Source organism: Rutilus rutilus (genome assembly GCF_951802725.1).
Source record: "Rutilus rutilus genome assembly, chromosome: 23".
Classification (NCBI taxonomy): Eukaryota; Metazoa; Chordata; class Actinopteri; order Cypriniformes; family Leuciscidae; genus Rutilus; species Rutilus rutilus.
The window spans coordinates 14,728,843-14,749,713 of NC_140233.1; the positions used below are offsets into that span (position 1 = coordinate 14,728,843).

At 38.8% G+C, this 20,871-nt stretch overlaps 2 protein-coding genes across 5 annotated transcripts; both read left to right on the forward strand.

The window, feature by feature from the left end:
* The first annotated feature begins 1,137 nt into the window (after nt 1-1,137).
* On the forward strand, nt 1,138-5,056 carry kcna6a (potassium voltage-gated channel, shaker-related, subfamily, member 6 a). Of its 3 annotated transcripts, XR_014625978.1 has the most exons (3): nt 1,138-3,607; nt 3,792-3,872; nt 4,362-5,056. XR_014625978.1 is itself a non-coding variant. In XM_084396739.1 (2 exons), the coding sequence occupies exon 1, from the start codon at nt 2,158-2,160 to the stop codon at nt 3,583-3,585; it is 1,428 nt and encodes a 475-aa protein (XP_084252865.1). In that variant the 5' UTR covers nt 1,138-2,157; the 3' UTR covers nt 3,586-3,607; nt 3,792-5,056. The 3 variants fall into 3 exon arrangements, 2 of the variants coding, with proteins under 2 accessions (XP_084252865.1, XP_084252866.1); XM_084396739.1 differs by having other exon boundaries at nt 3,792-5,056; XM_084396740.1 differs by lacking the exon at nt 3,792-3,872.
* A 2,158-nt stretch (nt 5,057-7,214) lies between these two features.
* Nucleotides 7,215-20,563, forward strand: kcna1a (potassium voltage-gated channel, shaker-related subfamily, member 1a). 2 transcript variants are annotated; one of them, XR_014625977.1, is made up of 2 exons: nt 7,215-7,750; nt 18,765-20,563. XR_014625977.1 is itself a non-coding variant. In XM_084396738.1 (2 exons), exon 2 carries the CDS (start codon nt 8,327-8,329, stop codon nt 9,803-9,805), a length of 1,479 nt encoding a protein of 492 aa, XP_084252864.1. In that variant the 5' UTR covers nt 7,215-7,750; nt 8,103-8,326; the 3' UTR covers nt 9,806-14,632. The 2 variants fall into 2 exon arrangements, 1 of the variants encoding a protein (XP_084252864.1); XM_084396738.1 differs by lacking the exon at nt 18,765-20,563 and adding an exon at nt 8,103-14,632.
* Nucleotides 20,564-20,871: the final 308 nt, after the last annotated feature.

The window sequence follows — 20,871 nt, forward strand, 5'->3', positions numbered from 1 at the left end:
GTGTAATATAAGTTGATAAACTAAACAGAGACGTTCTCGAAATTCATCTGAGCTTTATTTAGCTGCGGGAAAGACTCCTATGCTATTATATACTACTGTAGCATACACAACTGCACAGAAGCAGTGAGAAACTTTCATTGAGGATTAGCGGGTCGCAGCTCCATATAAGATCTTTGAAATCTGAGGGCTTAAGGGTTGTCATACCTGAAAACATGATACATTTCTTGGATGTACCATCACACCATTACACACAACAAGGTGAAACGTGAGCCCTGATTCCTTGGGGAGCCTGACGGCATCTGAACATTGCAGGAATTCCACACTGACGTTTGGGTGTGAATTGAATGATGATATCTCGTCCCACAGGGCTGTCCTTCACTCACATGACCAGTGCTGGTGCCGTTTATTAAGGTGGCAAATTGCATTCTGTCAGCATTTTCCTCTCATGGGAATCCCTTCTGCTTTAAATAGAGAAATTGTCCTGTTTATCGGATATCTTCAAGATTCAATCTACTGTTCCTGATTGCTTGGAAACGCCTAACTGATTTATCATGTCTGTTTATATCCATATGCAGAGTTATTTTTAATGTCGGGAGCAGCAACAGTGTTGTGTAATTTATTAATAAAGAACACAAGAGGTACAGCTGCAGCTATAACCAAGTTACTATCATACTTCTATAAAAAAAAAAGTTGGTTTAACTTAAAAAAGTAAGTTAGCTGGTTGCCTTAATTTTGAGTTCATTGAAATAAAAAATTTGAGTTAATGATAAGATAGTAAAATAGCTTGCCTTTTAGAAAGAATGAAAAAAATACTTTCCATTTCTGCTGGTCTAATTAAACGTTTGGTGTTCACCAAAATGGTCAATTTTGTTAGTAATTTTGCATACTGATAAAAACCATTGATGTAGATAGAGGTCCCTGACTGGCTCTGCTGAAAATAAAGATATCACTAGCACAGGTCTAACCAGCAAACAAAAGCACAGAATAACCAAGACGGCTGTTCCAGACAGCTTCCAGCACACAGGTGTCGGAGGTGTGATGATCTCTCTCTCTCTCTCTCTCTCTCTCTCTCTCTCTCTCTCCACATCACACAGCACCAATGAACAGGCATGATCACATTTCTACTTGGGCCTCTGTATCACTTTTTATTGTAAACCTGTGGTAAAACATTGATGCTTGGGTTTTAAATATTCAAGAAAACCTCAAAAATGCCAGCAAAAAGTCTTTCTGATTAGTTTTCTGATAAAACTTCCATTTGTTGGTGGAAGCAGATTTTGGGCCCGGTGCTACAGGCACTTTAAAGCCCTGTCTCGCACTGGCCCGACAGTGCGAACACGGCTGTTGGTGTTAGTTGTAAAGTTGTACAGTGTAACGGCTGCTAATGCCTGATCCAGAGCGAGTCTGCTGGTGCTCAGGTGTCAGTCAAGCCAGCACTTTCACTTCTCACTTCAAGAGGACCCAGATCTGAGCCGCACTGAAACTGTTCTTTTGAGTGTTAAATAAACAGTTTGGAAAAAAAATTGAATTTGCAAACTATTTGTACATTTACTATAAATGGGTAATTTGTTTGTGTGTGTGTGTGTGTGTGTGTGTGTGTGTGTGTGTGTGTGTGAGCGTGTGAGTGAGTGAGTGTGTGGGGGAGTATGAGTGTGAGTGTGTGTGTGTGTGTGTGAGAGAGAGAGAGAGAATGAGTGATAGTGAGTGTGTGTGTGGTGGGGGGTGAGAGAGAGAGAGAGTGAGTTTGTTAGGGGTGAGTGTGTGTGTATTTATAATTACAATGTACTTGACAAATACAATGAACAGAAACAACATCAAGCTTTTCAGTATTCAAATTACAGGTTCTAAAGTTCAAACCAGCCAAGGCGCATTGCTTCAGTCACAGTTTGCCAATCACAGCCAGCCCACCCTCTGCTGTCTCAAGCAGTCTGAGTTACTATATCTGTTCCAGCTCTCGGCTGAGCGTGTTGGCAGTATGACTTTCTATTCCCTTACAACAATAAACCGGGTTTGAATAGTTTTTAGAAGGTAGGCCTAGTAAAGTTTCAGAAGTTAGTTTAGGGCTCGATCTCCGTCAGGCTGGAGCTATCGGATCCCCAAAACTGGTGGAGTGGCGGCAAGTCGAGGAGGACAAACAGGCAAAACTCTCGAGGGGCAAATATGTCCCGAGAGAACCAGGATGAAAGCGTGGACCACGCTGACCCCCCCTTCCAGGACGTCTGTGAAGTGGAGTGTCCTGACCAGGAGTGCTGCGAGCTCATCACCATCAACATTTCAGGTCTGCGTTTCGAAACGCAACTTAAAACACTCGCAAGATTCCCGAACACGCTGCTAGGAGACCCGATTAAAAGGATGCGGTTCTTCGACCCGTTGAGGAACGAGTTCTTCTTCGACCGAAACAGACCCAGTTTTGATGCGATCTTGTATTACTACCAGTCAGGTGGGAGGCTTCGAAGACCCGTCAACGTGCCGGTTGAGATTTTTATCGATGAAATCAAATTTTACGAGATCGGTGATGACGCCATCCAACATTTCCAAGAGGACGAGGGTTTGCTGAAAGAAGAAGAACGGCCCATGCCGTCCAGTGAATTTAAGCGTCAAATCTGGCTGCTGTTCGAGTATCCTGACAGCTCAGGAGCAGCCAGAATCATTGCTATAATATCTGTAATGATCATCTTGATATCCATTGTTATCTTCTGTCTAGAAACTTTGCCCGAATTTAGAGAGGATGATCGTGTGTTCAATAACCACCTTGCGCCGAACGGAACGACTCCGGGGAAAAAAAGTCTGTTCATGGATCCATTCTTCTTGTTGGAGACGATCTGCGTCGTTTGGTTTTCCTTCGAACTGTTTGTAAGGTTTCTTGCATGTCCAAGCAAAGCTGCCTTCTTCAAAGACATAATGAACACCATAGATATTGTGGCTATTATTCCATATTTCATTACTCTAGGTTTAGACCTTTCCGAAACCGAGTCAAACTCGCAACAGACCACGTCCCTCGCCATACTGAGAGTTATCCGCTTGGTTCGCGTCTTCAGGATTTTCAAACTCTCACGGCACTCCAAGGGTCTCCAAATTCTCGGTCAGACCCTACGAGCGAGTATGCGAGAACTCGGACTACTGATATTTTTCCTTCTCATCGGCATTATATTGTTCTCCAGTGCGGTTTACTTCGCCGAAGTGGACGACCCAGAATCTTCTTTTACTAGCATCCCTGACGCGTTCTGGTGGGCGGTTGTTACCATGACTACAGTTGGATATGGCGACATGTATCCCGTCACCATTGGAGGCAAAGTTGTTGGATCAATGTGTGCCATTGCAGGAGTTCTTACAATCGCCCTGCCGGTACCGGTAATCGTGTCGAATTTTAATTATTTCTATCACCGAGAGCACAACGCAGATGAGCAAGAGGAATACACGCACGTGACCTGTGGCCGCCCGTTGCCTTCGCTATGTGACCGAAATAAAAGCGACAGTAAACCCTCTCTCGTGATATCAGAGCATTCAAACGAAGACGACTGGAATTCATCAAGCGTATCAAATTTGAATCCATCAGAAGAACATACAGACAAACTCACAGATGTATAAGAAATCCAAAAAGAGCTTTTATGTGAGTATCACATTCTGTGCGCGTACGTTTGGGGATCTTGTTGCTAGGGTTCCAACTCTAGATAATGACTGTAGAAAAGTCAATATATGTGCCTGACATCACATTGGTTGAATTCTAAATTAGTGTTCTAAGTTCCTAAGTCGAGAGAATAAGCTTTGTGTCAATTATTTGTCCTCTTGTTCAGGTGGACAGCGCCGCTCAAACTTAACTCTTTCCCCAACCATTGACGGAAATGTCCGGCTTTCTGTGTTTTCACTGTTAAACGGTAGGGGGCGCTATATGTCACATCTTCTGAAAGAGTACAAAATCTGATCAAGCAGCAGAAACAAACCATATCATGTGTAAACATGTGCATATGTAAAATAACGTTCAATCATCAACATTAAACAACATATAAATCAAAATGAAATGTTGACCCAGGACGCGCTATAGGACTGTGAAGCTTTGGGGGGTGTTGATGGACTCGATCTGTTTTGATCATCGTTTGGAATCCCAGTGTAGTCTTTGACAAAAACGCTTTCACGTGAAACTTTAGTGAAAATAATCAAAAATGACAACTTTTTTCAAAAACGCTTGTGGGGAAAGAGTTAAAAGGACCAATGTGATATTATGGGTATCAATCGCCCCCTTGCGGCGGGGTTAGGGATCTAGAGAGTCCTACAGCATGGAACCTGTTTGAGAAGGCAAATGTCACACTCACTGATGGGTGCATGTCTCATTATCTGTCACCACCTGATGTTACTTCTGATTGCAGGATGCAGCAGATGTATGAAGGCATTTCTTCTCTATAAAGAAGACAGAAGTTCATATGATCTTCGTAAACATGCAATATGTGTGCGTTATAACCTTTTATGTCCGTGGTTGTTCTTCAGGGAAGGAAAAATGTGAATTCGAAAGGAATGTAACAGCAAAGCTGATACAGTTGACTTTTTTCATTTGCCTATTTATGTGCATAATGCAAATACATACTGTAGCCTATGTGAAAATATTATAGCTTTCATTGTGACGTAAGTGCGTCATCAAACCTGATTGTTGTCAGACAACAGGTGAAGAGGAACTTTCGAATTTAGCCAAAATATCAATGAAAAACTAAATTAATGAAGGATGTAAAAATGTATACTCACAGGCTGCCACTGATTTTTGTAATATATTGTAATATATTTGTAATCTAGAACTTATTGAAATATTTATAAATTGATTTAAGCTTTGTTTAAGCCTTCATTATGTCAGTGCCTTATGAGATATATTGCTCTTAAAATATCTCTGCCTTGTGCTTTATGTGTGCTTTGAAAATGCAAGAGTTGTTGTTGGCACATGTTGCCTTTGCTCAGGATGAAATGTAATTGAATGGTCTGACACTTGTTTCCTTAACATTTGTTTTGATTTGTTAACCTGCCCACATGACAGCATCAGACCAAGTGAATTAACTATTTTTCTAACTTATTAATGAGGTAAGAATGAACTTATTTTGGTAAATAAATAATTTGTCACATTCATATTAGACGTTTGTCTTCATCATTGTTTCACTAGCATTGTAGCTTGTTACCTTGAATAATATTTCTGACTAAGCATAAAATATCTATATATATATATAGGCCTGTATATATGATAGCAATGGTCCAAGAAACACTTGCAATTTAACTAGATTGAGTTGGGTGTCCTTTTTAAAGAAAGTGAAGTGGAGGCATGTCTCCAAAATAAAGATGAAGTAATTTGGTCATGGTCAGTTTAAACAGAGAGATGAAACACTTACAAAACTGCACAATTACTCCATCAATAATGTATAACAGGTGGGATCTATGACACTTCAGACAGCTCTGATTAATGACTACCTATGCATTTATGTTGATTGAACTAATCACTGCTCACCGAAAGTAGGCCTACATGTATTGAGGGGAAGTCATTGAACGGCAAAGTGAAGGGAGGAAAGGGCTGCCCATTTCTTATTCATGATATTTAGCAGTTAAGAGCTCACTGCAGCTGCTGTTCTAACAGTGCCTGATAATAAAAACGGTTGTGCTTGTACTCCCGTTGGCTGATTTGGCTGATGATTTATGTGAAACAAATTAGTAGATCAACTGGATATACTAAGTTTCATGAGTTATCTTATACATTTTAGCCTATATTTATTTATCATTTTAATGTATCTTTTTATTCAGGCTTTTCCCTCTCTTAATTGTGTTACATGACACTAATGGGAAGATGTCGTGCACAGATCAATCATTCCTGTAGTGTTTACATCGTTTGCTGATGTTTGTATGCCACCTACTGGTGAATAGGAGGAATCATCACCGTCTACAGACGTGGAGTTGTGTCAATTTAATTAAGGAAAGTATTAGCCTATTACTTTCTTTATCAGAATTATCGGATGATGTAATAATACTTTCCTTAATTAAATTTATATATACAGTATATATATCAGTGAGGTTTATTAAATAGCCTACATTTAAGCTTATTTAGTTTAAAGCTTTCTGTGATGAACATATATTTTCAATTTCTGAACATATCTTGGTGGTGGAACTATACACAGATTGTAAAATAAAATTATAATATTAAATATAAAATAATAAATAAATAAAATGACAGAAAATCTTGAAATGTTGACGTAAATAAATTATAATATTAAATAATATAAAATAAATAAATGACAGGAAGTCTTGGAATGTTGACGTAAATATTTTTTTTATATCTTTTAAAAATATTAATAATATTTTATTATTATTGCAATATTATAAATATAATTTATAAAAAAAAAGTATGTATATATATATATATAGCCTATAATTTATTTTATTTATTTATTTTGTAGAAAAACATTAAAGAATAGGCTCAAATATTAGGCTACATTTATAATAACTGGCATCTTAAAATGATTTCTCTTTTCTGTCATTAACTTAAATATCAGTATAGCCTATATTCTTGATATATTTGTGAATTCTATATTGTTAGGGTATAGTATAATATTGTGTATTCTATACATTTGTGAATTATAGAGAGTGATTTTCTAAATGACCAAAATGTTAAACAAGCAATTCAAACATGTCAAGAAAAAAAAAAATCCAGTTAATTATTTAGAGAAAAATGTGAATTTTTTTTTTTTTTTTTGGGAGGGGGGAAAGCCTATTATTGGCGTTTGCTGAAAAGAGCTCTAACCGAGGTGCTGCACAAACCGCCGTCCGTCCAAGTACATACACCCACGTTATTCTATAAATATTCCAACCCCCGCACGATCTAGTCTCCCATCAACACGCATGGAGCTGTGAGGCTCTATAACTCTTTTGGGTGGAAAGAAGTCGCAGTATTGCACGAAGAAGAGCACTTTAGAGAAGCCGTCTTTTTATTGTGGTTATTGGTTAGTGTGGTCAGTTAAAGTATCTGTGCACATTAGTGCTCGGCGAATCAGATACTGCGCCAGTGTTGGCACATAAAAGCTCTCGCGCATTGCGTGGACCAGCACTTGTGGCCACGCATTGCGTCGAACCCCTCCCCCATACTGTCCTACCCCCCTCTCCCGCTCCTCGTTCTCCCATGTGCAATACAGTGCAACAATATGTTGGGCATGATTAAGGAATTATTCCCTCTCCCCTTATTGATCTCCTCTTTAAGAAGCCTTTCGCTTCCATACACCCCTGTCAGTGTGTCCAGATAAAACAGACCGCTCGTCATCTTGTCTACTCGTAAGAGGGAAATTTTGCTGATGCAGTAATGTCTGGAAATGGTATGGTTCGCTTTTGCCCCCTTAATGTATCTCCCGCCTGAGCTGAGCTGCAGCATTACAATTTCTCATGCAGTATAAGCCATTTACACCAAGGTGCCGCCGCACGAGCATGAGCGGAGGGAGGACGTTGCGGCTTCATGTTTTCTTTTAGCCTTTTTTCCCGCTTCTTGTATTTTATCCCTCGTTTAAATTGAATGTGAAGCTTTGTAATACAGCTCAAAGCCATATTTCTGTCATTATAGCGTCGCGTGCGAATGTCGTGAATGATTTAATTTCATTATGGATGTGACATTTATGGACGAACATTTTGAAAGTGAGAAAATGTAAAGAAGCTTTTACAAGGGCATTTTCTACAACAAAAGAGAATCGAGGGTGCATTACTGACAGGAGACTGCCGGCAGAAGACGCATTCCTTCAGTAGCGAGGTGAGCATCATAACTGCATGTATCAGCCTGAAGTGAAAGTCATTTTCATGTTTTCCTATCAATTTATGTACTCAAACTTACATCTAAGCTATTCAATAATATGTTTCCCTATATATATCTATAGTGAGAAGTAGACTGCATGTATGTGGTGATGGAGCAAAAGTGACAGTGTCCTGTCACATCTTTTCAATAACCTAAATTAGCATAATGATTCAGAATTGTGCCCTTAAGGCTGTGCACTTCTGTGATATATACATACAATAACAAGTAAATAAATAAATAAGTAGTGTGAACTTGCTGAGCTAGCAAATATCGCCGCTGTTCGATCCATTTTTCTCTGACTCGGTGACAGAGGCAGCCGTAGTGGATGCAGTGGAAGGGAGCGATGGTCGAATCAGTGACAACCGCAGTGGGGCCACACTGAGGAAAGATCAAGTCATACCATATACCCGGGGATCGAGATAGATTTAAGGGTCTGGAATCAGAGCAAAGTAAGGAAAGCGACGCCTTGGGAGGGCAATTGGATGTCTACTCAATTAAATTAACTCCTGCGGAGCTCCAACTTTGACCTGCAGGATGACAGTCGTGGCTGGGGACAACATGGATGAGACCTCTGCCGTGCCGGGACATCCGCAGGACACGTACCCTCCTGACCACGATGATCATGAATGCTGCGAACGGGTGGTCATCAATATAGCGGGGCTGCGCTTCGAGACCCAGCTCAAAACTCTCTCCCAGTTTCCAGAGACTCTCTTAGGTAACCCAAAGAAGCGGATGCGGTATTTTGATCCCTTGAGGAACGAGTACTTCTTTGACAGAAATCGTCCGAGCTTTGATGCCATCCTCTACTACTATCAGTCCGGTGGAAGACTGAGAAGGCCGGCAAACGTCCCATTGGATATGTTCTCGGAAGAAATTAAGTTCTATGAACTTGGGGTCGAGGCGATGGAGAAGTTTCGTGAAGATGAGGGCTTCATCCGTGAGGAAGAGCGGCCCTTACCAGAGCGTGAGTTTCAACGGCAAATCTGGCTTCTGTTCGAGCATCCCGAGAGCTCGGGGCCGGCCAGAGGAATTGCTATCGTATCTGTTATGGTCATTTTAATTTCCATTGTCATTTTCTGTTTGGAGACTTTACCTGAACTGAAAGAGGACCCTGCAGGGCGGATACAGATTATAGGCAACACCACCTTCTACTACAAACCAAACATCCTGACCGATCCCTTCTTCATTGTAGAGACCCTCTGTATCATCTGGTTTTCATTTGAATTGATAGTCCGCTTCTTTGCTTGCCCGAGCAAAGCGGCTTTCTTTAAGAATATGATGAACACCATTGACATCGTGGCCATCATCCCCTACTTCATCACCTTGGGCACAGAGTTAGCGGACGAGCCGGACGGGAAGGAGGGAAAGGGCGAGCAGGCAACATCACTGGCCATCCTCAGGGTGATCCGTCTGGTCAGGGTGTTCAGGATCTTTAAACTATCCAGGCACTCCAAAGGCCTTCAGATTTTGGGGCAGACCCTCAAAGCCAGTATGCGAGAGCTTGGATTGCTTATTTTCTTCCTCTTCATTGGCGTCATATTGTTTTCCAGTGCTGTGTATTTCGCAGAGGCCGAGGAAAAAGGGTCCTACTTCACCAGCATCCCTGACGCGTTCTGGTGGGCGGTTGTGTCGATGACTACCGTAGGCTACGGGGACATGGTGCCAGTGACTATAGGGGGCAAGATCGTGGGTTCCCTGTGCGCCATCGCCGGTGTGCTGACCATCGCCCTCCCCGTGCCTGTCATCGTGTCCAACTTCAACTATTTCTACCATAGAGAAACTGAAGGAGAGGAGCAGGCCCAACTCCTCAACGTGAGCAACCCGAACATCGCCTCTGATTCCAACTCCAGTCGTCGCAGCTCCTCGACCGTCAGCAAGTCAGAGTACATGGAGATAGACGGAGACATAAACAACAGCATCGACAACTTCAGAGATGCCAACCTCAGAACTGGCAACTGCACTACCGCTAATCAGAACTGTGTGAACAAAAGTAAGCTGCTAACCGATGTCTAGAGACACAGTAGAAAACTCAGTCAAGTACTGACTGGTCACATATGAATGCTTACTTTACCTCCTCTCGTGAGCCCTTGCAATGCGAATATCTTTACAATGCAGACGAAAGAAAAATACTACACCAAAACATATAGAACATAACTGCAGCAAATGAGGCAGATGATTCAGTATATACTTAGTCTAATACATTTCCAAAGAGGATGATTCAGAAAAAAGCCTCCACGAGCACCTAGCTAACGTCCACAGGCACTGAAGGACTCTCGACGATGGGATTACTAAAAAATCACGCATGGACTGTAGACTACATTTCAGCAAGCTGCACACTGCATCCGGGAAAATGCATAAAAGACCAAGTGCAGTGTGCGGTGGACACCTCGTCCGTAGGTGGTCTTCCCCAACTGACCAGCAAAGCACCTTATAATGAACAAGACTTATCTTCTGCTGGGATGCTACGGAGGCCAAGGTCATCGCCTCATGGACATCCGCATTGCTGCTATTTTCCAGCAGATGCTGTAATTTAGATATCACCAAGTGATTAAATGCCATGACCTTTAGATATAAGACAGCACAATGCCGAAAGAGGAGCCTCATAGTTAGCATGTTTAGATTATCCTCGTTTTGATATTGGCATGCGTCGGACATTACCTCATGACGATAGGACACCTGTTCCTGTTTTGCTTTTCTTTTGCATTCGGTTCCATCAGCTCCCCCTCTCCATCAACCTCCTTATTTGTCGCCATGAAAAGTGCACTAGTGTGTCATGATTTGAGATGCTTATCATTTAGGTGTATTTAAAGACTGAATGTTTAACCTTACGGGAAACAGAATCTTAATGATATCATAGCATGTCAAAAGAACCTGCATTATGGCCTACTCAACTAAGGTACTGTGTATCCTAGTATATTTAATGCATGACATCGGTATAACAGCTTGTTGCAATTGAGATACCTCATAAGGGTGTCGTTGTTACAATCAGGGAAACTAGGGACGTTGATTCCTTGACATTTTCTGAAATGTGACAAAATATATATGCAAGCCCCAACGCTGGGATGCAAACTTTTCAATCTAAAAAGTAGTCAAAGACACAGAAAAAGAACTATCAAGATACTATCAAATGCATATACTCATAATAAGCGCACCTGTTAAAAAAAAAAACTAAAAAAACATGAATATAACTTAAATAGTGCAGTGCATGGGCATTCTCTCTCTCTTTGAGAAAAAAAAGAAAACTATGGGCAATTATACTACACGCTTCCATTTTGCGATCAAATTTAGGATTTATGAAATCAAAAATCGCTTACTTTATCTTAGCAGGATGCAAAAGAGAACATGGCAGAATTACTCATATTAGTTGCTAGTGCCTTTGACCCTCTCAGCAACCGGACAGGTGAAAGTGCCTCAGAGTAACTGGAGTTTTGGGCAGGGCAAGGGAACAATATCTGCTCTAGAACTGTCATAATGTATGTTGAGGCTGGTCATTACAGTGTATTCGGAGTGCTTTTCATTTTTATTGTTGTTTTGCCGAACGTGACACATGGTTGTCAGGCACAAACTCAAACATTTTCTGTGTTTTCATATGACAGCTGAGCTTGAGTATGAAATCAGACATATGACTTTCACATGACGGGACCTTTAGAGTTTTCGATCTGCCTTTCGTTGTGGTTTTGATTATGTTGTGCCATAATAAAGAGTCTACCTCAGTGAGGTCGCCGCACAGCTCACTGCAGAGCAGAACATGAGATACATAAGAGCCTGTGAAGTGTGATGATACGGCAGAAATAATACACTTAGTGTGCCCTAGAATTAGCCTTTTTTCAAGCACTTACAACAAATTTCAACAATGCGCCCATCCCTGACCCCTCGTATCTGTAACGCTCCATTGCTAAGCACAATCAACATTCACTTTTGTTTCTGTTTTGCGATTTAGTCCTTTTTTAAAAGAGAGATCTGGGAAGAGACCACAGCACAGGTTTTCCTAACACCACAGGGTACAATGTAGATTTTAACGTTTGCAAAGTCATTTTAAAGTATGTCCTCAAAAAGACATGTCTACGTAATGTTAAAAAGTCATGTTTAGCCCATTAGTATAGCAACCTCAAATTAAGACGGTATATTAAGCCTGCACCCGTCCGGGCCATATGCACACAGGTACTGTAAATGACCAAATTTGAATGCAGACTTAATTGATTTACGGAGTGTACTGATGACTTAAACTTTAATGTGAAATCTTGTGTTCATGCTAATGAGGGCTATTTCAGTGCATAGAGTTAAATGCGAAATATTCAAGGTTTTCATTTTCCTTGATAATTAAAAAGCGCTTTAAAATGGCCACGATTAAATTCGTCTTTTTGGGTGTCTGCTAGCAAGTCTGCTAGAGCAGCTCGTAAACAAGTTGCCTGATCATGTGACCTTTATTGATCCTTGAGGTGTGATTGTAATCAAAGGCAAACAGCAGCATTTTACCATTGGGCAGTTTCCTATAACACTAACATGGGTTTAGTCCCCTCTGCTGTAGCTCGGTGCCAGAAAGAGGTTTTCAGGGCTTTATTTATGTGTATTTTGTTTAGAGTTCATAACATTGCTTCAGCGGAAACAAAAATGGGCTTAGCAAACGTAAAATCGTGGTGTTATCTTAACAGGCAACCAATCATGCAACATATTTCATCACAACAATTTCATTTTAATATGGTAAATGAAACAAGATGAGATGAGTAAGAACTGTTTCCACTGGGCATGTGAGTGGTGATCAAACCCTATGGTGCTATGCATAATCCTATATTTAATAACTACACCATATATCATAGCAATAGGGATTAAGTGTATTACAGGACTGTCCAGAATGCTTATTTTGATATTTACCAAGGGCTGTGGCAAACAAACTTTTGATAAGAATAGAGATGTAAACCTATTATAATGCAAGAGGACAAACAATTTCCACCAATGATCATTTTTCATGTACTTTATGTTGAGAGACTATAACAAAAAATAAGAAATGTTCCTTTAAGTGGAAGTGTCGCTTCTTTTTCCCTATTGAAGCAAATGATGTTAGTACTGTGGTACTAAGAAGTCTATTTTGCATCTGATATAAGGTGAGGACCGTTTATGAGCAAAATTTGAAAAGAATTATGGCTTAGGACGTAGGTCTTTTATCAGTTGAGTCTGTAAAGGTGTAAATCCATAGCATACTACATGTTTTAGTTTTATTTCTTTCGATTTGGTTGTTTTGCATTGCTCAGAATTTCCTAACAACAAGCTGAAACCTTATTTCAAGAAGGGATAAAAGGTCAAATACACTGTAGTGGAATAAAAAAATTACGAATAAATGACTGACTAATACTAAGTTACCCGATGTGAAAGCTATCTGTTGAAAAATGAGGATCCCTAGGTTGTGGCCTTTAGGAGGATGTCAGACATACTTATTTTCTTCACCTGCGTGGCCTCGTCTAGCTATATTACCATGTTACGTCCATGTGGCACTATAGTTAACTGTACTATAACAAACCCATGCCCTTGATAAAACTACAGTAGACTCACAAACGAGTCCATAAGACAAGCCATTACAAATATATAGGAAGATTATAGCTTGTATTATCAATATCATGAAATGAAAAAAAATGGCATTAGCATCGAAAATGTACTGTACATTGTACTTTTTTTTGTAATAACCTTAACTCCATACCGCCATACCAAACCAAAACACAACAGCAACCTAGCAATTGCAAAAATCTGCATGGTGTATGGAAGACTGCATGAGCTTAGCCTTTCAAAACTGAGGATCAACTATATTCTGGTTGCATCATTTTTTTAAGCCCTTGCTGTCATTTGTTCCTAGAGCCATCTTCATTATTTATTCGCCAATGTTATTTTCGTTCCCTTTCGTTTGGGAAAAGTTCTTTAATCCGTCAAACTCCACTGATCAGTTTCTTTTTTTATTTATTTTGGCTTCATTTGAGATTTTGCCGTTTGCTTTCAGGATGCTGAATGATACAAGTCATGGAATGATGCATTTGACAAAACATTCAATTCCGCCAAAAAACCCAAACTAGAGTCCATACAGTCATTACTGACCATCTCAGCTACATGTTTATGTTAGACAGATGATGACTCCATGTTAATGGTTGTTCCATGTACATCTGGTCAAACTGTTCATGTCGTCTTTTACATGTTTCTGTACGTTTTTTGAATTATTTTTTAATCTTTGTTATGCTAAATTATTTTTAATGTTGTCGTACATTGACAAAGGCATGGTCTGTGATCTATGCAAGGGTTCTTTTGTTTCTTATGTCAAATATGATTTGATCATACATACAAATCAATAAATTTTTAATTATCAGCTGTCAGGTGTATGTTACTGGTTTTTGGAGGCAGTGGCTGTGGGATATTTTTTAAATGCTATAGCTTTGATAACACAAGTGAATGACAATCATTTTTTTACTTTTTTTGTTGCAAGCATTAGATGCAACAAAATGTTTCATTGTTACTAGACATGTTTGATAAACTAACATAAACTAAACTTGAAAGTAGCACATTAAATGCCTGTATCCCCCATAACATGGGATAAATATCATAATTTTAACATAATCTGTTGAAATGCTTAGCAGTAAAAACATTTATCATTTAAGTATTTCCATAATGTTTTTTACAATTTATTTGTATTGGTTGTTTTTCTATTTTTTTTTAATCTTGCATAGATTTTTTATATATATATTTAATATCATAATTGTACCATAATCTGTTGAAATGATATTCAATGCTTAGCAGTAAAATATATTTTTTTAAATTATGAAACCATTTTAATGACCAAAACGTAGTTTATTCACGAATAACAGATATTTTATGACCAACCCTGTTGCTGCATGATTTTCTGTATTAATATTACATAAAAACTGTGACATGCAGGAAGTGACATAATTCAAACAAAGTAAATAGTATTATTTTGTTTTTTCAGTTGACGGCATTTGCCAAGATCAAACAGTTAACTTTGTAACCCAAATTATTGTATGATTTTTTTTTTTATTGTTTTAATGTTATAATTAGCGTTATGCTTATTAAATGACACAGATACGGGTTTTAAAGGGTTATTTCATTTATAAAAATGAAAATATTTTCATCATTTACTCACCCTCATGTCTTTCCAAACCCGCAAGACTTTCGTTCATCTTTGAAAAACAAATGAAGATCTTTTTATTTGTCCCTCCATTGACAGCTTCAAAAAATTCATAAAGAGATCATAAAACAAATCCACATGAATAGCGCGGTTTACACAATCGCTTTATATGATGAACAGATTGAATTTAGGCTATTGATCAGTGAACCTCATTGGCTATCAACGTCAAGCAAGCATGCTTGAGCTTCCGTTTACCACAACTGATGTGTGAGTTGATGAATATTGACGATTTATTTCACTGTCCAATTGATGAAAAAGAAGAGTTTGAACCCTGTTTGTGGAAATTGACAAATATTCAGTCATGAATATCAGTCAGTGCAGTGCTCAACACTTTGTCCTTAATTCAAACTTATCAAAAACATCCTCAAGCAAGGTGACCAAAAAAAAGTGATCAATGATAATGAGGATGTTTATGGAGCTTTCTGTGTGGTTATGTGTATTGTAACAGAAAGCCCCTAGTCATCCAGCTCACACTGAACAGACATGGCAACAAAAGGATGTGAACGGGCAGTTTACATCGTCAACAAGATGTCTATCTCCTGCTTTCAATCCACCTACCGCCTGCTTTCCTTTATATACACGCACATCAGGCACATTTTGTTTCCCTTGAGAGTGGAAAGCATGATATTGGAGTGTCTTGTGCTTGGAGTACCCTTGCTCTCTCCTCCTCTGCATTGCCCTCTGGAGCTGCAGTTCTCTGCAGGCTGGAGCTGGGGTGGGGTGAGCTGGCGTCAGGCCCAGTGCAGTTCCTCTGTCCTGTCCTGTCCTGTCCTGTCCTGACCGACCACATGCACCTCCTAGCGCTGAGGATCTGAGACTGATCTCCATGTGTTCCCTGTCATAAAGCAGTTTTATCTTGTGGTGTTAAAATCGTTCACATGGATCCTCCAGCTGTGCCATGATGGAGCTGGAAAACTCCACCTCGCAATTAACAGCAGCTCGAGTCTGGGTAATCTCTGCTGTCTGCTGCGCTGATTGAGGATTGCTCAGATTTCTCAGTCACAAAAACAGACCGCCCTAATGGAAGCCCCGAGATATAGGCTATCTGAGGTCAGACAAGGTTATTGGCTTGAGTGCAAAGTCAGTGTTTTTGGATCATTTAGGGAATAAATACTTTGGGCCAACTTACTAGCAGAGTATCAAAGCAGTGCATTTTTTTATATATTTTTTTCTTTCTAATGAAAAGTATATACTAAATAAATACAAAGGTATAATAGGTACATTTATTTAGTATGTATGTGAAATTATAAATATTCTATCATAATTAATCAATATTATATATAAAATAAATATTGTATTAATATATAAATATAATATGTATTAATAAAAATGAGTTATATAAAATATATTAAAGGTACCCATTATAAACATATAATTATATATGGCATAAAATGTATATAAAAGCAAAAAATATAGAAAATATATATATATATATTTTATTATATTATTTTATATAAATTATTTTATTTTATCAAATAAAATACAGTTAAATAAAAGAGACAGCTGTAATGAAGGTAGATTTTACCAAAAAGTTGTAACTGTGTTTACAGGTCAAGAGTATTTTTCATAACAGGTTGGGTTGTCACTTTTCTGTGTGCACAAGCTGCACATGTTGTGTTTTATAAATACCTTACCATTTGCTGAAATAATTCTGAAGGGAACACACTCTCTCTCACACACACACACACACACACACACAAACACACACACAGAGATGTAAATACTCATAAATCAGATGGAAAGTCAGGCTAATGGGACTTTGCATTTCCCTTAGTCAGGCCTCTGGCACGTTCAGTGCTGCTAGTCACTCCCTTTAAAGACGGAAACTCTGCGCAACTCAATACAGATGAATCATGCATATCCTGCTGTCATCATGCGAGACTTTTCCTCTATCTGACTGCAACATTAATGTCTTGACGAATGCAAGTCTTTCAGATCTGTTTTGTGTCTTCGGAAAGCTCTGAATGATCTGAAGCACATCACACTGCATCAGTCAGATTGAGTTGCAGATGGCACTGTTCCTGCATGTGTCCTGTGTTCAGAATATGATTACCTGATAAAGCGTTTCCCCCCTCTCTCTCTCTCTCTCTCTCTCACTGACTGCGCTGCTCTGAAATCAGATGGTCGCATCGGACTGCGTAATGCAGATATTAATGCATGCATCAATCTATACATCCACCCATCCATTCATTCAGTCTGTGCCTTTCCTTTGCCTCACTTTATGGTTTCTTCCTCTTCGCATTATCTCTGTAATGCTGCCGTCAGCCGTGTTTAATAATTAAAGGCATGTCCATCTATTCGTCCATCTTATGTAAACTATGCACAGTGCTCTTTATCAAACCAAGGCCAGTAAAAGTTGATGCGCCGTATGGATAATAGCCCTGAACATATGTGCGTTACATAGTTTGGGGAATTGAAAGTGAAAAGATACAGGGGAAAAGAGCACTGTGCTTCGTTTTGTTTTTGTCAGGTAGCATGTTTTTATGCTGTCCATATGCATATCCAGCACTTGTATCAGCACATGTATGTACATTAAGAGTGCTTATGCAGCGCACATGCTGCTTCTCTCGGTCTACCAGTCAGTACATCTAGCCTTTTAATAAGTTGCAGTGGCTGAGCATTGGTTGACCTCACTGTTCCCAGAATACAGATCACTCCTTCCAGCTGTGTCAGCCTGCGGCACTGAGGACGGAGGAGAAAGAGTCATCACCATCCATCACCATATATATACAATCTACAGCTCACACTGTCATTTAAGTTCCATCAGACTCGTTGAAGAGGGTCATCTGTTTGTCAGTAATGTGATCGTGTCAGTGCGCAGAAGTGCTGTGATGTCCTCATTAATATATGTTCGCTGGTAATGCATATGTTCGCTCCCTTCTAGATTTTCGAGAGCGCAATATTGCACAGCAGATGATTAATGTTGGCACTGATGTTTTTACAGTAACGGCATTTTTATTGGGGGAAAAAAATTCATATACTTGCCAATAAGCCAACTCTCCAACATTCCATCATAGCTCTTTAAACTATTTTTTTATTTTTTTATAAAAACTAACAAACAAATACTAATACTAACAGATTATTTACTTTTGCTTTACATTAAAAAAGATTCATTGGTTCACTCTAAAAACTGCTGGGTTGTGTTAACCCAATTTTGGGTCAAATATGGTCTCACCCAACGTTGGGTTAAAAATTCAATTTAAAAATGGACAAACCCAGCCGTTGGTTTACATTTTTAATGTAACCAATGCAATTTGTCCATTTTTAAATTGCATTTTTGTCCATTTTTGATTTTGTCCAAAATGCAATTTGTCCATTTTTAAATTGCATTTTTTAACCCAACGTTGGGTGAGACCATATTTGACCCAAAATTGGGTTAACACAACCCAGCAGTTTCCATTTGTTAACATTAATTAACATGAACCAACAATGGAAAAAATACTTCTAAAGTATTAATTTTAGTTAGTTTGATATGTCTTAAAGCACTTATTATTTCTATTTATTTATTACATGCAATGATATTTTGAATAATTATTAAGAATTCCTAAAATGGACTAAATCAATTATCTATCATTCTAACATTGCGAATTTCTTGCCAAACATAATGGATTTCTGTGTTATTATCCAAAAGAATGTTTAAATTATTGTTTTGTTTTGACAGAATATACATATACATCTTATGAACATAAATTATATTAATATTTTTATATATATATATTATATCAGAAATAAATACTTCTGATATTTTGAGTTTTGTCTATTAACCAGTCAGTTTATTTCCTTCACTCTCAGGTTCAGTGTGACTCCTCCTCTCCGGATCACATGATCTACGCTCTCAGTTTGTGACATTGTTGGCAGCATGAAAGTCACCCTTTAGGTATCACATCATCAACCGCAGCTGATTTTAGACAGTTTACACTTTTCAGACGTCCTTGACTTTGATGTGACAGCAGTTTATGGATATGATCATTTTATCCTCTTTTTTTTTGCCAAATTTAACTTTTATCTTTATTATTTTTGAAATTATACATAGGCTACATATATATATGTATATATATATACATTTTTTTATAATAATGATAATAAGTAAACTTATAGAATAAAATATAGCTTGTGTTTTGCAGTGAAACACATTGGTTGAGTATGTTTCCTTTGATAGAATTTGAAGATAATGGCAATGAGCCATGTGCTCTTTTTTTTTTTTTTTCTCTCTTTTTGCGAAGCATGAAGAGCGAGGAGTTTTGTGCCAGTGCTTCGGAGCTCTCTCTTTCTCTCTCCCACTCTCTCCCTCCATCATTCTCTCAAGAGCAGTCAAGGACAGGCAGGTCAGAAAGGCTCAGCAGCACCCAGCAGGCTTCTGCAGTCTTCCATGAAGCAGAGAATTCAGCAGTTTAGAGCGCCTGCGTGAGAGAGAGAGTGAGTGAGTGAGTGAGAAAACTCCTGCAGCAAAGAATATCTCACTCATTGGCATCCAAATCAGTCCTGGCATCAGAATGTGAAATAACTGCAAACAAGCATGAATTTGACAGTCAAAAAGGTATGTATAAAGAACAAGGAATGTAATAACATTCCCAAGCCCGTTCAATGTCAGCTCAACGGCATCAAGGAGATTCACTGCAGTATGGTGCAATATGTTCATGTGTATCAGTAGCAACAAAGTGTGCATGCAAAAACCCCATTGCTTGCTCTTTAAAAATGATTTGTGTTATATGCATGCTTCTTTTCGTGTTTTGTCGGTTGCAGCTTTTTGGTTAGTGATCTGATGTAGAACTTTACCTCCCCCCCCCTCTCTCTTTCCTCTCTCTCTCTTTCTTTCTCTCTCTCTCCCCCCCTCTGCTGGTGCTGACTCACTGTCACTGGCCCAGAATATGCTGTCTGTCTGCATTAATACCCTGCTCACCTTCCCACCAATAAATGCTGCCTCAGCACCTAAAAGATAGCTAAGAGCAAATGATGGGATTTTATCATTCAGTTTAATGTGCATCAATATGGTACATGCGTGTTTGCAATGACAGTGACATGTTAGATTATTATGCTAATAAGATGAATGCATATTAATAGAGAAAGGATGATCGTTTATTACTATTATTGTGCATAACTATAATCATTTTAGGTGGTGGTCTGGTGTCCGGTGGTGGACATCTCACTTTCACTCATGTACAGTAGAGGACGTGTTATGATTTCTCACACAGAAGACAGCAGGACGAGACAGCGAGCGTGTCGCTACTGCCATCTACTGGAAACAACAAACTCCTCCCATAAGTAACAGCAAATGTGAAAGATTAAAGGAATTATTCGCTCAAAATTAATAGTCACTATTTGCTCGCTCTCATGATGCTCCAAACCTGTATGACATCATGGAGTGCTGCAGGGATGACGTATTTCTGTAGGCCAAAAACCTGGAAACGAGTTAGCATTTTAGCACGTCTGATGAAGTCAATGGATTTTTTGTGTGTAAAATTTCCTGAGATTAGGTTTGAAAGATGTTCACGTTTTATTCTACAACATAAAATACATAATTAATACCCCTTGTGATATTTTAAAAGCTTTTACTTGTCTTGAGAAAGGCAGTTGCTAATAAGTGGCTAAATGGGATGACATTAAACGTTATCACACCAAATTAATGACGAGTTTGTCATTACTCTCTTTCATGGTAAATGTTTATATATATATATATATATATATATGCTAGAAAGTTGTTGGAAGTTTAGTTACACGGAAGTCATGCGATAACACATGAAGGCAGCATAATTTTCGGGTTGGCCTATAATAACTGCATGTATTTTATTTTGTGGGAGGGAAAAAACGTGAAAGTTTTTTTCAGGTAATGATAACCACAGTATTAATTCACTAAATCTAACAAAACCATTCTAAAAGCCCATTAGAAATTCAAGAGCGA

What these genes read in the sequence shown, in the direction of transcription:
- kcna6a (XM_084396739.1), top strand. Translation starts at nt 2,158, where the DNA reads ATGTCCCGAGAGAACCAGGATGAAAGCGTGGACCACGCTGACCCCCCC.
- kcna1a (XM_084396738.1), top strand. Translation starts at nt 8,327, where the DNA reads ATGACAGTCGTGGCTGGGGACAACATGGATGAGACCTCTGCCGTGCCG.